This window comes from Rhinolophus ferrumequinum, chromosome 19 (genome assembly GCF_004115265.2).
Source record: "Rhinolophus ferrumequinum isolate MPI-CBG mRhiFer1 chromosome 19, mRhiFer1_v1.p, whole genome shotgun sequence".
NCBI lineage: Eukaryota > Metazoa > Chordata > Mammalia > Chiroptera > Rhinolophidae > Rhinolophus > Rhinolophus ferrumequinum.
The window spans coordinates 23,563,448-23,581,981 of record NC_046302.1 but is presented as its reverse complement, the minus strand read 5'-3'; the positions used below and the strand labels follow the sequence as shown (position 1 = coordinate 23,581,981).

Genomic DNA, 18,534 nt, shown 5'->3' with positions numbered 1-18,534 from the left:
AGTTTTTGTGTAAGTTTATCTTAAAACAGAGAATACATCTTTTTAGACAATTTTAAAAATATGTGACATAAACTAGTAAAGGATTCTAATGCTCTGTCACTGTATTACCAACCAAATATTGCCGTTTCTTTATTACTTATTTTTAGGTTTCCCCCAAGATAGAATAACAGGTCATGGTATTCAGAATGACTTTGATCTTGTCTGAGTGGTGACATTTTAATTTTTGGTAAAGAGAACTTGGAACTTGGAATTGAAGAATGTGGAATGTGGAATTACAGATGCATTTAGAAGGCTATACCTTTTGTCTCCTAAGACAAGCAGTGCTTGGAAGGGTTAGGAAATGTGCTCATCTTTATAGGCCTATAACTGAATTGCATGGAAAGAATGGGAAACGACAAACATTGGATAAAAAATTTCAAACTTCACGAGAAGCATCATCTGTTTGAAGCCCTGTTTCTCTGCTAGATTGTGAAGGTTCTGTGCAGCCATATCCTCTCTTCTTCCAGCAGCATCTTTCACAGCTGCTGACACCTGCACATTGTATAGTTTTGTAATAGTTTATATATTAAGTTTTCCTTGTTTTTAATTGTGTTCTTTTGGAAGACAGTAGACTAAAAGCTCTATGAGGTCAGTAGCTGAGTCCATGACCCAAGAGACTCTTCAGAAAGTATTTGCTGAAACAAATCTAATTGAATTGTATTTGCTGCATTTTTCCAAAAGAACACGCCGTAATTTTATAATGGGAAATAAAGTGCGATAAAATTTCAGCAGTGCCAGTTTCTGAAGCAGAACCATAATTTTGCACCAAAGAATGAAAATTCAGCTCATTCATAATTCTGGAAACAGAATTGTAAAAGAATTGTAAAAGAAGCTGTGACAGGGCAGCATTATCAGTGAACCAGGGGAACAGAAACAACGAATATGTTTAATGGGGACCCTGCAACCTCCCTTGTAGGAGGTAGAAAGCTGGCTCTCCGGTGAGATGAGAATGCAGTATATGAAAACAGAAACTGGAGTATCTTCATCTGTATATTTAAGTCCCCAAGTTATTTTAGCTTTGCTAGGTTTATTATTCAAACCGAAAATGCTTTTAGTCAATCTTTTGTTTTGGGGGGCTTTTAATAATCCATAAAATCTAGTTAGCTTTTCACATCATTTCATGTGCGTGAATAGTCACCGTCATAACTGTATTTCTCTGGGGAAGAAAAATCAGGTCGTAATGTAATTTACATAAAGCTTGCAAGGGTATTTGAGTTACTTGTCAGCAGTCCGATGGTACTGTGTTGACATCTTATCACTATTTTATTCAATTATTTTAATGCCAGGAGCTACAGAGGGTGAGATAATAATGTTCTCTTCTACCTTCCATTGCTTTTTGTGTCTGTCTGAAGAGTTTCTTGCCTCTGCTGTAGTCAGCTTTTTTCCAGATAACTTTTTTTCTTTTGGAATTTTGTCTCTTTACTTTCATGTTAATATTTTTGTTTTTCTCAGTCACTCATTCTGGAGACGTTAAAAATGTTTCCCGTATCTAACTGGGAATTCTAAAGTTGCTTGCCTTAGCTACTATAAAAGAAAAATTTCCACTTGTATCAGCCCTTGCCTAGGAGATAGCAAACTGGCTATCCCTGGGTTGGGTTTCATCACTACCTGTCCTCATTGAAGGCTAATAATGTAATAGTGAACCAGGAACTTCGAATGCCCTCCCCGTCCCCACGTGCCAGATCCTGTTAGACCTTCCTGACTAAAATCAGTGAGTTTTGTTTTAACCAACTGTACACAGACTAGAATACTAGCTCCCTTTCTAGCACTTAAAACCCCTCACACTTCCTCCCTCAGTAAACTTTTTGGTGCATTTCTTAATGACCTTGGCAACAAGATGCAGCTTTTTGGTTTCTTTATTTTGCTTCTCTGGTGGTTTCTGTTTTATCTTTCCACACTGCTTTACTGAATCCTTGACCTTGGGCAAATCATTAACCTCTCTGAGATGCGGTAAGCATTGTAATGGAACACTTGGAGGGATTTTTGCTTGGGGTACAGTTGACCCTTGAACAACACAGAGGCCAGTGGGGTGGTTAGGGGCACTGACCCATCTGCTATAACATTTTAATGCCCCAAAACTTAACCACTAATAGCCTACTGTTGACCAGAAGCCTTCCTGATAACATAAACAATCGGTTAACACATATTTTGTATGTTACATGTATTATATACTGTATGCTTACAATAAAGTAACCTGAAGAAAAGAAAACGTTATTAAGAAAATCATAAGGAAGAGAAAATTCATTTATGGTATTTATTGAAAAAAATCCGCATATAAGTGGACCCATGCCGTTCAAACCCGTGTTGTTCAAGGCTCAACTGTATATGGAATATCACATGAGAAGGCACCTGATGTAATTCCTGACAGATGATGGGCACGAGGTAAAGGTCGGTTTCTTTCTTTGCCAATCTCAGAGCTGAAAATGGCATTGAGCACCCAGTGGGCACTCTTTAAATATTTGCGGAGCTGTAAATGAATGTTTGCATCCCTCTCTGAAACAGACTTAATTGCACAGTTTTATAGATTCTACCAGCAATGTAGCTTTCTGAAATTTTTGCCTGGGATTCCAGAATTTCAATTTACACTAGTGCAGCATTTTATTTTATTTTATTTTATTTTACTCTATTTTACCATAATTAAATACCTTAATGTAGATTCGTGATATCATTTTTCTGGACCAATTATAAATCATTGCAAGTCAGTGAAACTTAACAAGAAAAGCAAGAACCAGAGCTTTAGTTGCTGCCTAACTTCTTAATAACTCTCCCAGAATATCACCCATAAGACATTTTCAATCATAGACAAAAAAAAAAAAAAAAAAAAAGTGTTTCCCACTACTTGCAATGTTAATATTCCAAAAACCCTAATTTCATACCTACTTCCAATGGTTGTTGCCATATAACACATATTCCAAACATTATTTAAAACAAGATTTTCTTTGGCCTTCGCTTGAAAATAAATTTCTTTGGTAAGTGAACATTGCAAATGTTGACAATCAAAAGAGAATTTTCAGATCCACTTTTTCTCTAGAGAATTTTAGGAACCAAAGAAAGATTTCCTTTTGGATTGTTTTCTTTATAATCTTCAGAAGGCCATGAACCCGATGACCTTGAGAATATTTGTGGACTCTGTAATTCTCTTTGTAATTGTCATCCTACATGTTGTAATTTGTGTGTTTAAGTAAAGCATTATGAGTCTGTAAAGATGTATAATTTAGAAGGTTTGCAGAGAGTGACCCTTTATCAAAAGGCTTAAAATTGGACCCTCATGTTAGGACCTCAGCCATATCACACCGACTGACGTGAACTAAGAAGTCCATTTCTGCGACTGCGCACACTCCCACCGGCTTCCTACCAGTATCAGATTTTTATACCCCGTATTTGTAATAGATAAAGAGAAACCATCACAGAGAGACTTTAAGCCATGCCTTTTAACCCAGTTTCTAGCTTCCTATAAATCAGTGGTTTTCTGCCGCTTTTTTAGATACCAGCAGAGCTGAGGAACATGTCGTATTTCCATCATTATGGGGCACTCACCGTGACAATGAGTCTCAGCAACAGGACTATGGGTCCTGATTCCCTCCCTCCCCGTTGTGAATGACTGCCATGGCATTTAATGTGATCCAAGGCACATTTCTTGAATTGGTTGCTCTTTTGAATATCTGGCATGAATACCATCACTGAGACTTTATTCAACACCTTTTTTTAATCAGCACTTTCTATGGTCCTGATGTATTGATGGTGGAAAAAACTGAGCAGGACCACAGATATTTTTGAGTCTATTCCTGCTCTCTGGTTCTTAAGGTAGTATGAAAAGGGTATCAAAGAAAGATTTAAAAAAAAACTTATAAATTAATATATACATATATATATATATATGTATGTGTGTGTGTATATATATATATATATATATATAGTCATAAGTGAAGCAGGCCAGGTAGAAATGCTGTCGTTGTCTGAGGGAGATAGCTCCTATCAGCTCTAACAAATTATTATGTCAGAGTATAAGCTCTGTTTTGCCAGATCTTCCTGTTTTCAGGTGAAATGTTGGCAACTTTCTAGAAAAATTTTAAAACACTGCTAACCAACCAAAATGTATTTGTGTTTGTAACCTTTGAATATAGTGGGAGCTATAGGAGAAATCAGGATAGAGAGGTTCTTTCCAGGTAAGGACGAGCATAAGCAGAGCCTGCTTGCCTCCTTTGTCTGTGGTTATGCCAAAGAAAGTCCTCTGCATTCTTATCCTCAGTTGTTAGATACTGAGGACTATGGATGAATATGTCCCCAGCTGAAAAACAGTACTTAAACATAAGATTCAATGACTTAATATAGTGTAATTCAGACTTCTAATAAAACATTTTACACCCCTCAGCATAAAAATATTTATTGACTCTCTTCTTTATACCTATAATCTGTTTCTCCATTTTTACAGAAAGCTTTGATAATTATCAGAAGGCACACTTACTTACAGTTTACTCTTACTCAGTTATGCTTGATAGTTAAGCAATTAAACGTGGCCTGGAAAAACATGCTTCTTAGTGTATAAGCATTCAAAGAAACTTCTCTAAATAAATCTCTCTTTTTATTGGGTAGAATATTTTAACATTTCAAAAGCTTTCACATCTGTGATATCATTGTATGCCTTTACTTTAACATATTCTGTAAATAACTCATAAATTCTAGAAAATTTTAAATGAGCACATGTGTGCAAGATCAAGATGTTTTCACTCAATTTCTGTATGGATGATATGAAAAAGTCTGTCCTGACAAGAGAAAACAGTATCCCCATGCTTTTGTTCATGCTGTTGATTCTTCCAGAATGATCCTTTCTTAGCCCATGTAGTGTCCAAGATTTAAATGTAATGCTGCTTTTCCCACTCTGAGCATATGAAACTGCAGTATACTGGTGTACGTACCACACTGGCTTATCCTGCTCTGTGTACCTGCCTCACCTCCCGTATCACCTGTACACTGCTGAGAGGGGCTTTTCCTCAGTGCCTTCCTTCACCAGTGAGGTTAGCTGAATCTCTTGGTCAGGAGTTGGTTAGGGGGATGTTGTCTGGAGCCCAGAGTTAAATTTTGGGTCGACGGTTTGAAGTCAGACACACCTGGTTTTGATTCCCATCCTAACACAGACTGGCTGTGTGACCTTGAGTGACCTTGGGCAAGTTACCTAACCCCTCCGAATCTGTTTCTCCTCTAAACAGATGATAGTGAAACACACTTCACAGGCTTGTTAGAACATATTAGTCAGCAGACCTTATTAAGAGGCTGGTATAGTGCCTGGTACATAGTGGGTGTGCATGTCAGTGACCTTGCTCCTCTTCGTCCCCTTTGTTATTTTAATCATTCTTCATGTTCCTGTCCCTCAACACTCATCTGTCTAGTTTATTTCTCACGTAGAGCTCAGACCTGACTCAGTCTCCTAATGACTGTGCAAAGAGCTAGACTTTGAAGTCTAATACATTTGCAGTCAGTCTGTCTCCTTGTCTTAGTAGATCTGGGGTCATGGACTAGTTACTTGGGTTATTTGAGACTCAGTTTCCTCGACTCATAAATGGAGATAATAAAACTTAGCATCACACAGTGTTGCTCAGAGCATTAAATGAGCGAACATACATAAAGCACCTAGAAGATTGCCAGAACCTGGTAAATATTCAAGCATTGAATAAATAAATCAAAACCACTACAGAGATACTACCAACAGTTTTAAGCTGGTTTTAGACAAAGACAAAGCCTGCATTATAAACAGTAGCAGGAAATCTGTAAATGTCAACATTAAATTGGAGAATTTTCCTTAAGCTGGGGATGTGACATTTTTACATCACCAGAATTTAGGGGTTTGAAAACAACAAAGTATTTGCCCAAACCTAGAATTTTGATGCATTTGCACATGACAGTTTCTTTCTACATTCCTGCCTTGCTGGCTGGTGAGAAAACTGAAAACAATACTGAGGGCCCAGTCTCTTCCCAGAGCATTCTTCTTCACAAGTTCCTCTCTGCCTCCTGAAAGTGAACAGGCTGCTTTCTAAGTTGTCCCACAGGGCAGCACTGGAGGGGAATCAGCTCTCCCTGGCTTGGCACTGTGGGGCCAGAGGTTGGCACACTGTTTCTATAAAAGGCCATGTAGTAAGGCTTTGTGGGCCCCACACAGTCTCTGTGGCACATTCTTCTTTGTTGTTATTTTTGTTTTAAATAACCCTTTAAACATCCAAAAGCCAGCCTTTTAGAAAAATAGGAAATAGGTCAGACTGGGCCTACAAACCATCGTTTGCCGACACTAGACCCCTGAAGGGAGAGAGGAATGAAGAGTGGCTTTGAAACCGTGATGAACTAAAGCCTTCCTTTAAGGGAAAAGAAAACATACCCGCATCAGATTTTTTAAAGTATATATTAAAAACATCGTAAGGGAGGAAAGAGTTTTCCTCCACCTTCTTAGGGCTCTTGGCTGGGTTTTGAAACTTAAATTAACAAAGACTTTAGCAGGAGAAAAGCGTACACATTTTAAACTACGTACGTTTGCATGTACACGGAACCTTCACAAGAGAATGAAGACCCAAAGAAGTGACCAGGCAGGAAGTTTCTATACCTTTTAGACAAAGAAATAATACAATTGTGAAGTTGACAAATCAAAGGAGTTTGAGGTAGGGGTCGTAAATTAAAAGGTGAAGAAGTAACTAGGAAAATTAGGGTTAGTTTGACAGAGTTTGTTTGTGCAGATTTTTTGGCCCCCAAATTCCATCTGTGGTAATAAGAATGTCTTCCCTCCTCCTGGTACAAGGCGGGGACCTTGCACATGCGAGTTTTATGACCCTTTTCAGGGTAGAAGTGTGAAGCAGGGGAAGGTCACAGTGACCTTCATGTTTCTGCCATTTTAAGAAAAATGTCCTTCAACTTAAGATATTTAATATGCCAAGCTGCCATACTTTATGGTGGTGTGTCATAAACTCCATCAACCTGTAGTATTGCCTTTGTTTCTATGGTACAACCATATTTTCTAGTCAGTTTTTTAGACATTTTACAGTAGGACCTCGTGTCACTGCTGTTTTCCATTGGGAACTGATGAGGAACATAGTAAAACAGATGGAGCACAGACTGTAGAAATGAAAAGCACAGAAGAAAGAGCAGTGTGAAAGAAATATTTAATCATAACATGAAAAACTCATAGTGGCAACTTTTCCATTATGTTAAATTTCACTCATTTCTATGCATTCTGGGTATGTGTTCAAACACAAAGGCTTTCCGTCTTTTATGCACATCTACCATGGGAGTTTGGTTTTGTCTTTTGCAGGACTATGACTTGAGCCAGCTCCAGCAGCCTGATACTGTGGAACCTGATGCGATCAAGCCGGTAGGAATCCGACGACTGGATGAGAGACCCATTCACGCGGAGCCCCAGTACCCAGTCCGATCTGCAGCCCCTCACCCTGGGGACATCGGGGATTTCATTAATGAGGTACAAAGAGAGACTCTTTATGAGGATGTTTACTTTATGCTAAATGTTATCTCTATGTAGACCACAAATTGCTTGGACTAAAGTTATGTAGTGCATTAAAACACCCTTGTTTTTCTTACATTTATCTTTATGTATAAGCAAATGTGGCTTCAGTGGCAGGGAACAGATTTAATTGCTTTGATCAGCCAAAAAGAGATCTATCAATTAATAGTCTGCATTTGTAAGTGATGTTCATGTACGTTATCAGTTCTAGCCTCACTATCTCCAAAAAGATTTTTCCCCTAGATTATAATACATAGACTAATAATATGAATAGTGTATTCTAATTTCATTCATCAGCACTGATAAATGTAATAATAGTTCACTTCATTTTCCTCACACTATACATTTTGAATCCACAAATGGTGAGAATTCAGTGCCTACCCATGACTAAAGAGTTCCATCAAATGAGATTAGTAGGAAGAGCAGCTAAATTAAATATTATGTAAGTGATTTAAATACTTGTCTAGTTGAGGAGTTTTAAGAGCTTCTGTGAGAGGCAGCTAATTCTCTGTTGAATATAACAGATATGATTTTCACTGTCAAAATTATTATGGCATTCTTTTAGTTCATTACTGACCAGGAATTCTGCTACATTTAACACTCAAAAGTTTTGAAGTAAAATGATTGATGGTGTTTTTTTTTTTATCATGTCTATCATTTTACTGCAATTCTCCTTTTGAATTTTTATTTATAAGAGAGCGATACATGTTGATGTTGATTGCAAATGCATGGCAGGACTCGTATTCTCTGGCCATATCCTCCCGCTCTGTATCTCCAAGATCAGAATTGGTCTCAGTTCGTTACAAAGTGGAATGCATGTGTCATATATATATCACCTTCAGTCATATGTTGATATCTTGAAATAGTTGTATAGTATGTATATGTAATCAATCTACTTGGGTTTTTATATGCACTTAACAGTTTATTAAAAAAAGTGTTGAATCAAAGTTAGAATGTATATCTTTACAACTATTTATTACTGTCTGTTCCTAAAAGACATACTGTTTCTGAACATATGTGTTCACTTCTGTTAAATAGGTAATAATAGCTTAATTTGTAGTAGACATGATTTAAAAGCAGATGGAAGGCAAAAACAATAGAGAACCACTCCTTTATATACAAAAATATGCCCTGACATTTTCATTGTATTACATACAGGCCTGGTTACGGGAATGTGCAGGAATTTTTATATATGACTAGTTGGTTTTAAATATGTAAGAGTGCCTGATGATTTTACTCAAATTTAATTTTTGTCTTCATGAGAACTTTTTTCAGTTACTCTTGTAGTTGTCAGATTTCAAGATATAATGAATCCTCTGAATGTAGGTGTGGAAACTGGACTTTTTAAAAGCAAGAATTCTAACTTCAGTATAATTCAACAAATACTTAACTGAATGTTTCTGCCTGGCCCTGAAGTTGCAGTGTTCCGTGGGGTTCCATCCCATCCATGACACGCTGCAGTCTCACTGATAAACTTCAAGCACTACGTGGCACTTACAAGGCTATATGTAATCTGATTCCTGCCCTCTTTCCCACTACACTCCCTTTGTGCTGCAGCCCCATGAAACTATTTACAGATCCTCAAAAGCATCACATTTTTTCCCGTAACGTAACTGCAAAGCCCTTGCCTCCTTGACCATCAGTGAGACCCCGTGTAGTCTTCAGACTCAGTTCAGACATCCCCTTCTCTGTGCAGCCTTCTGTGGTGCTTCTGGGTACAGTCACAGAAGTTCCCATAGCCTCCACGACTGGGCTAGAACTGTCAATCTTCCTCTTTACCATGGGAGCATGTGCATTCTCTTCAACATGGGAACTATCTCTTGTTCATTTTTGGGTAGCCTAAGCAAAGCATCTAGGATGTTGCCTAGCCCTTAGGTTTTGTCTTAAGGAGCTGAGTCCTGTGGCAGGTGTGTGAGACAGGAAGCTATGAGCACCACCCCGTTGGCGGTTGATCAGAATCCACTGGGGCCCAAGTCTGGAGCCTGTCACTCTACTGGTGCCGATTACATTCAGAAAATGAGGATATTGGTTGTTCCAAGTTGTGTTTCTATGTGTGTGTATGTGTGTGTTTGTGTCTATGCGTGTGTTCATTCATCTTTTTTTTTTTTTAATTGAGACTGGATTTTCTTCAATAGGTAAAGAAGCATGTCTAATTAATAAGGTGCAGTGACCCAACCTTTCTAATACCACAGAAGAAAGATTTACAGTAGAAATTTTCATTTGGAATTTCTTTTCCCTAGAAACAGTGCCCAAGCACAAAGCCTGAAAAATGCCTCGAGACCATAATGAGCACATGTCAATACTTACATGAAAAACATTGTGCCAGACAACTGACTTGCAGATTAACTTCTAGAATACAATCAATTCACCATTTGAAGATTGTCTGCATTTGTTAAAAATGGCTCATTGTGAAATCATACTGAGCTTACTTTAGAATCATTCATTCAGCAAACAACTATTCAATGTCTGTGTGTACGTAACTGTGCTGATGATACATAGGTAAGAAAATAAAATAGACCTAGATTCTGTTTGTGTGTTACCTACTTTGCTGCTAGCATGGTCTTTGTACCAGGCAGACATTCTGATACCTGAAGCCGTACTTTGCCAGGTACAGGAGGCCCGTTGGGTCTGGTACTTGGCATTCCAGTTTCATCTCAGGCCCCTCCCCAACCTGCATCTTACAGGCCAGCAACAGACCTGCACTTGTACTTCCCAAACTCAGCTTCCATGTCAGTGTCTCTTCCCATGATGTTCTTTATGTAGGGAATGCCCGTCACCCTTTTTCTAGATGTTCTTTCATGAAGTCTTTCCCAATCCAAAAAGGGTCAGGTACACAGCGTGTGGGGTAGGCACCATCCAGTGGCTTCCCATCTTACCCAGGATTCACCTCCCTTCAGAACTCCCATCCCAGTGTTCCCTTCTGCCTCCCCTTTGAGCCCTCCCGTGGTCCAGGGGAAGAGGTGTGTATCCCTGAGGGTCAGTGAAGAACACATGGGTTTGGTAAGTACATGAATGGATGAAAAGATCACGTTTGGAAATCACTCCTCAAATGGCTACTGAACCTGTGACATTGAATGTGATTATAAGAGAGAGAAACGTGCAAGAGAAGGGGCACCAAACATCTCTACATAGAAATGTCCTACATTTGATACAGGAAGAAAGTCAAGGGAGGTTCAGGTGTCCCAGAAAACAACTAAAAAGAAGGTCTAGGGATGTGATGGTCAGTTCTGTGGCAAAATTGAGAGGGATGAAACTGTCAAAAGGTCTCAGTCAGAAATAACATTCAAACACACCACATAGATTCTTCCATCTAAGACGCCCATTAAGACTTCAATATCTTTCCATAACTGTACAGATAGCAATTAATACGTGTAAATTTTTAAAACAGTTGAAAGTACCTAGAAAGATCTGGAGCACATTTTATAAATACATTTAAAATGCAAACAGATTTCTTTATCTCCAAGTCTTATTTAATTTAACATAGTACTGAATGTTCCAAAGTAAGAATAATACAGTGGTGATTATAATTGGAGTGTTTTTTATAGCTGTAAGGAATAGGTTAGCTCATGAGAACATTTTCTAGTTTGTTTATTTAAATAATAAATGAATTTTGCCTCAAATCTCAAAAATGGTAACATTTCCAGTCTGGTAGATAAAGTAAAACAATCACACATTTTTAAATTTCAGCTTGAGAATTTCACTCTATTTTGAAGTCTTTAAACATGACCTTCAGAGGGTGATAAGTTGAAACAAATTTATTTAATCTCAGCTCAACTGTAGATATTAACATACCTTCAATAACTTTACTAATTCTGTATATTTCTGTATCTCAGAAGTATAAAATCCAAGGACATACTTCTGTTAAAAGGCTGACTTTTGATTAATATCATTTTAAAACTTACGGAAGTTACTTCTTGAATAACTTACTTGAAATTACTAAATTTAAAACTTTTACCTTTTTCTCCTATTAATTCAGTTTAATTTGTCCTCTTTAAAATATCTCCATCCCCTCTTATAGGAATTGGGTGTTTGGGTTCAAATCCAGTCGCCTCACCTAACAGCTCTTAACTTTGTACAAGGTCAAGATCCTTGGATTTAAGCTGTTGGATTTCCAGTTTTCTTATATATAAAATGAGGATAGTAATAGAACTTCCTTTTAAGATTGCAGTGAGGACTAAATGAGAGAATCCATGTAAAAGTGCTTGATATCACGCCTGTCACATAATAAAATCTCTTAATTATTATCAGTATCATATTCATTATTATTGTAAGTTTCTTTTCAGGAGTTAAAACTTTCTGTCCTCTAATTGTAAATAAAATAAATTAAAACGCCTCCCCCCAAAAATTGCTTTAAGTAAAATGAAATTCCCAGAAAAAGACTTTGTAAGTTGGTGTTGATAAGTCACAGAATTCCACTGTAATGTAAACATGGTATACTTTTATGTCCACGTATATTTTAAACCTAGATCCTAGCTGCTTCTGAAAGGAGTCAATATAAATATGAAGAAGATGCTGAGGTAAAAAACTAAGTTACCTTGTAGAATGCTTGCTGGATGTCAGGCGCTGTGTTGGATGGCAGGATATGAAATTAATACAAATAACTTCTGCTGAAAGAGATTACACTCTAGTGTAACCAAAACATGGCAATAAAAGTACAGGGGACCAAAGAGACCACAGGAATTACTCCTAGTCATGGCTGAGGAAAAAAATCCACACAGCAGAAGTGGCATTGTTTAATAGGTTTTACAAGATGAATGGAAATTAATCAAATGAAAAAATATGAGCAGGGACTTTTCAGACAAAGGGAATCACATTTCAGCTAGTGGGAAGTATGCCCATAAGCACATGACATTTTGAAGTCGGAGGAATTTTGGTGACTAAAGGAGCTATGGTTACTGGAGTTGAAAACAGCTGGAACAGAAAAGGTGGGGGAACAGTCTAGGTTTACTGAATGCTCCTCCAAAGACTTTTGACTTTATCCTGTAGGTTACCCAAACATCAGCTATTTGAGTAATGCCTTCTAGTTTTTTCCCTGTCTGCAAACTTCGTTTATATTTGCTTAATCTTTTCATCAATTTTAACTTAATTTTTTAATAAAGGGAATTGTTTTAAAGTGCCTGTGCACCAATTAAAAATCATCTTGCATACACCCAGGGCAACTCCTCCCTTACTTAGGAAATACTGCTATAAGTAACAGAGAGCAATCGGAGGGTTTTTCTTGGGGGAATGACATTAATGTGTGTGAGAGAAACCAGCAGCAGTTTGTAGGAAGAAGCAGGAATGGTACTGAGGACAGGAGAGCAGTTAGAGAGGCTTTTGCTGTGGTCCAGGGAGGATATAATGAGGACCTGAACCAAGGCAGTGGCATTGAGACAACCGAAGACAATGTGAGGGAATCAGTAGGACCTTTTTCCTCTTACATCCCTCATGTTCCTTCACTAAAGAATGTGGGTGTTTTGTAGTCCCTATAAAAGCATGTCTGCACCCATAAAGCATAGGATCAGAAGTCTATAAATACAAGCCCAGCAAGAATTCAGCCAGAGCCACAGCTCTTTCATTTTACAGAGGCACCTCAAACTATAGAAAATAGTTCAGATTTATCCAGAGTTCAAGATCTGTCTCTCCAGGAAAGGTGAAACGAGCACATGCTCTTCTCGATTTAGTCGATCTTTGGCGGGGAGAGAGAACACATGCAGTTAGTTTGTAAATTTGGCAACAGTGTGTTGCACATCATGTGAAAAGGTGTCCACAACTAAGAATAAAGGAATCCATAAGTGTGCTCCAGAGGTTCAGTGGCCCGCCGGATTTCTTCTGTATATTCATCCACTCTGGTGGCATGTCTGTCATGGGCAACTGCTCAGGTCTTGACTATGATCTTTTTAGAATTACCAAAATAGTACCCGGAATTTATATAGCACTTTATCCACGAGTCCTGTTTTATTCTCAAATTAAAAAAAAAATCGGTGCTATCCAAGTAGAAGGGACCTAAAGTATGACAGCCTGGAAAGATGACTGAGCTAAGCATTCTTGAAAAGTTCAGTGTTTTTTTGTCCTTTTGTAATTATTAAAACCTGAGACTATGTGATGCTCTTTAATATAGCATGGTGATTTCTGATGGACTTCATGGCGTTAACCTGTTTTTTTAAAAAATAAAACAGATTCAGTAACTACCAGGATGATCCGAAAGCCAAAGCAGGAGCTAACATTTTTTTTTTTTTTTAAAAACAAATATTGTTGAGAATCTGAGGAATGAGTATAGGAGTAGATTATCCACCGGTGTTATATTTATTTTAAGGAACTGAAGTAAGTGGCTCACACACTTGATGAAGAGGCTCTGGTCCTTGAACACACCAGCGAAGACCAGACAGTTTCTGGTGTTTATTCCTAAGTCACAGTATACACAGGCCATTGCTTTTCTCTCCACTGAATCCAGACACACTTGATGCCCTGCCGTTGACTCCTTAGAGCTAATTTTCGTCTCAACCCTTCCATATTTCCAGTTTGGTGCTGACACCTTAAGGATCGGACAGGACTCTGCATGTATTCCAATTAAAATTTGAATTGTGATAAAGCAGATGACCTGCACACAGTGACCTTGGCCGTTGCCTCTGTTGTCTGTATTATAAAGCAGCTTTCCCTTAGGTCGTAGTGAAAACATATTTGTCTGCAGAGACCTATCTTACTTCCCAGGAATTTCTTTGATTTTTCTTGATTTTTTTCAGATCTTTCTTGGGTCCAGTTCCTGTGTAGACCCAAGTTAGACAGTGTTGAACTAAAGCAATCACCAGAAGCTTACGTTTGCAGTTGCTAGATTTTTCAGGGAAAAGGAAAGAGGGGCACATGCTGAAATGCGACTCCAAACTCTAGGAGGGCAGTCATGGAACCTAGCTTATCAATAGCTGTGTCCCCACCCTAAGCATAATACAGTACACTATAGATGCTCGACAAATATGTCTTGAATTGAATAAATAAATGCAAACTCAATGAATAAAGGTGTATTCTTTGGCTTTTACTAACTAAGGCGACAGTAACTAACGACTCCAAAGTATTGTTGGCTTACAATAACAAAGGCTTATTTCTTTCTCAGGTTATACGGTAACTGTAGGCCTGCATAGGCGTGGTTCCTAATGTCTTACATATTTCAGGATCCAGGCAGAATGAAAACTCCCATCTGACTCCCATCTGGGGCAGACCATTCTCCTGGCCAATGGTGAAAGGAGAGGGATCTGGTGGAAACATGTTAGACATGTTAAACCTGTTAAAGACTCTGTTCCATACTGCTGCTTGCATTCCATTTAGCAGATGTCGGTCCTAGAGCTAAACCTGACGGCGGGTTGGGGAAGTAAACTCTGGCTTCACAGATGCACTTGTGGTCGTGTGGGCATGTGATCCTGCTATGGGGAAAAGAGAGTGAATCATTGAGGGCAGTAACACAATCTGCCACAGAAAGGAATTACAAATTTTGAGAAATGGTAGTTTGTGGTCCTCAGTCTTAACAGAATTGCCCTGTAGTTTATTCTATAAATATGATAAAGAAAATCCTATCTAAAATTATTTTTTATACATTGAAGTAGTTTGCTGAAGACTTGCTTTATTTGATTTTCATAGGCATTTCTGTGTTATAAGTAGTATAATCTGATGTGAGGAAAAGTGGTGTTTAATTAATTGGTTAGGATTGTTGTTAAGGCAGATTTGAGGATAGGAAAACTGGTGGTATGTACTTTTCTCTCTTGTTTTTGATTGATGTCAAGTACCTTCCATTACGTTTCTTAAATTATGTCTTCACATTTTGTTTTTTAATTCCAAAGCAGGCAATTTTTCTCTAAACTTAAAAGGTTTTGGTTTTGTTTTGTTTTCTTAACTGATATTCACTGAGCTTTAACAATGGTGAGAACTTGGGACCCTTTATTCCGTTTGATCTTCGAAATGATCTTAATGTTATTACAGTTGCAAATGAGGAAAAGAAACTTTGGAATTTAGCTAAGGTTTCACAGCTAATATCCTGTTGAGCTGAGGTATCAACCCAGAGTCTAATCTCTTCACACTATAAATAATGACACTAGCCATAATTTTTATGCTCTTTTTGCCTTTCCCCTCTGTAAACTTGAAAGAATAAATAGATGAGCACATACTGATTAAAAAATAAAAATCACATATGTGTCCTCATAAAATATATGTGGATTGGAAGAATCGATCTAAAGTAGGATAGTCCGTGATATCTTGAATAAGTGAGACCACCATAAGGCCACCAGCATTTAGAAGTTTTGTAGAGTATAATTATGAATTAACTTCAGATATATGAATTATATACTAAAATGCATCTTTTTACAAAAGTTAAGTTTATAGATAATAATTTCATTGGTTTTTATTTGGGAACTAGAAGTCACTGTATTCTTAAAAAATAATACCTGATCACAATTTATCAATTAATTTCATAGTTCGTGTTTTGTTAAGAACATAAATTATTTAATGAGTAACTTTCCTTATATTGTAACCACACCTGGCCTTGTCTTCATTCTTCCTTTGATAGCCTTCCAAACTTAGGTCAACTACAATGCCACATCCTCCTTGAACTCCGAGATCTCAGTGCTAGTCTGAATTTTTTTGTTTTTTTTCAGCATCCTGAGGATGTTTGCCTGGACCTCTATCATTCATTTCACACTACCTGTTATGCTAGAGTGTAAGCTTGTAGAGGGAAAGAACCATAGGATACTCATGTGTGTCCCTCTCTTTGCCTTGCATATAATTTTTGTTCTATCTGTTCATTGTCAAAATCCTTTGACTCTCACCCTGGATAAGTTAGGGTCCACGTGTCACATGATTTCATAGCCTTCTGTATTATCTCATGCAACTTGTTTCACCAGTAATTACCCACTCAAAACTGGTCTTGCCCAATGCACTATTATACAGATGCATTACCAGACTTGAAGATTCTCCCTTCTCAACTTTCAAGCTGTTGGCCATTCATTTTTGCCATCTGATAAACACATTCTCCAATCCATCGCCTCCCGTTGTATGTCTGGGCCTTACTGAGCTAGACATCATGGGGGTCTTTGTTTGCAAAAGCAAGACATAAGTTAGTTTTTGTCTAACTTTGAAACATGACGATTGAAAATGTTGTGGTCTATAGGTGGAAACCTACAAATAAGCATTTGATGCCATGGGACCACGAAGATCTGCCTGGGGATTTGCCAGTTATAACCCTCTCTTCATTCTTTCTTTGTTTTTCCAAACTGTAGGGCCTTAAAGCTGCTGACAACGATCCCACAGCTCCACCATATGACTCCCTCTTAGTCTTTGACTATGAAGGCAGTGGCTCCACCGCCGGGTCCTTGAGCTCCCTTAATTCCTCAAGTAGTGGTGGTGAGCAGGACTACGACTACCTGAATGACTGGGGGCCACGCTTCAAGAAACTCGCTGACATGTATGGTGGAGGTGATGACTGAACTTCAGGGTGAACTTGGTTTTTGGACAAGTACAAACAATTGCAACTGATATTCCCAAAAAGCATTCAGAAGCTAGGCTTTAACTTTGTAGTCTACTAGCACAGTGCTTGCTGGAGGCTTGGGCATAGGCTGCAAACCAATTTGGGCTCAGAGGGAATATCAGTGATCCAATACTGTTTGGAAAAACACTGAGCTCAGTTACACTTGAATTTTACAGTACAGAAGCACTGGGATTTTATGTGCCTTTTTGTACCTTTTTCAGATTGGAATTAGTTTTATGTTTAAGGCTTTAATGGTACTGATTTCTGAAATGATAAGTAAAAGACAAAATATTTTGTGGCGGGAGCAGTAAGTTAAACCATGATATGCTTCAACATGCTTTTGTTACATTGCATTAGCTTTTATTAAAATACAGAATTAAACAAACAAACAAAAAACTCATGGAGCGATTTTATTATCTTGGGGGATGAGACCATGAGATTGGAAAATGTACATTACTTCTAGTTTTAGACTTTAGATTTTTTTTTTTCACTAAAATCTTAAAACTTACGCAGCTGGTTGCAAATAAAGGGAGTTTTCATACCACCGATTTGTAGCAAAATTTGAATTTTTTCATAAACTAGAATGTTAGACACATTTTGGTCTTAATCCATGTACACTTTTTTATTTACTGTATTTTTTCCACTTCACTGTAAAAATGGTATGTGTACATAATGTTTTATTGGCATAGTCTATGGAGAAGTGAAGAAACTTCAGAACATGTGTATGTATTATTTGGACAATGGATTCAGGTTTTTTGCATGTTTATATCTTTCGTTATGGATAAAGTATTTACAAACAAAGTGACATTTGATTCAATTGTTGAGCTGTAGTTAGAATACTCAATTTTTAATTTTTTTAATTTTTTTATTTTTTATTTTCTTTTTTTGTTTGTTTGTTTGGGGAGGGAGAAAGTTCTTAGCACAAATGTTTTACATAATTTGTACCAAAAAAAAAAAAAAAAAGGAAGGAAATGAAAAGGGGTGGCTTGACACTGGTGGCACTACCAAGTGTGTGTTTTTAAAAAAAAAAATGAAAAAAAAAAAGCTTTTAAACTGGAGAGAGTTCTGACAACAGCTTTGCCTCTGTATTGTGTACCAGAATATAAATGATACACCTCTGACCCCAGCGTTCTGAATAAAATGCTAATTTTGGATCTGGTGACTGGTTTGAACTTTTTTTTCTACTTGAGCTGCTTTGAATGTTGCAAAAATCCCAAGTACTGGAGTTTCGTTGGGAACAACAGCACAAAAATGTGTATTTGTTCTTGCACTATTCACCATTGAGCCCTTAGCCTGACAGTCGTGTCCAATGAGCATTAGAGAGAATCATGGTGGATCTTCTCATTCTCATAGAAGAAAAACATCAAGTGACACAGGAATAGACTATACTGATCGTGGTATGCAAATCACATCCTTAACTTCAGTGAACTTTGTGTGATCATAATATAATTTATGCTTTAATTCTTTTCTGCTCAAGCTTATGGTTATACTGACTATAATGGGACCTTTC

The 18,534-nt window shown here is 37.6% G+C and overlaps 1 protein-coding gene across 1 annotated transcript in view; it reads left to right on the top strand.

The window, feature by feature from the left end:
- CDH2 (cadherin 2) overlaps nt 1–18,178 on the top strand; it is a 210,346-nt gene extending 192,168 nt beyond the window's left edge. Inside the window, exons 15-16 of the mRNA XM_033087476.1 lie at nt 7,331–7,495; nt 16,777–18,178. Of these exons, the coding sequence (XP_032943367.1) occupies nt 7,331–7,495; nt 16,777–16,983 (372 nt within the window). The 3' untranslated portion in view covers nt 16,984–18,178. The remainder of the gene's footprint in view (nt 1–7,330; nt 7,496–16,776) is intronic.
- The last annotated feature ends 356 nt before the right edge of the window (nt 18,179–18,534 follow it).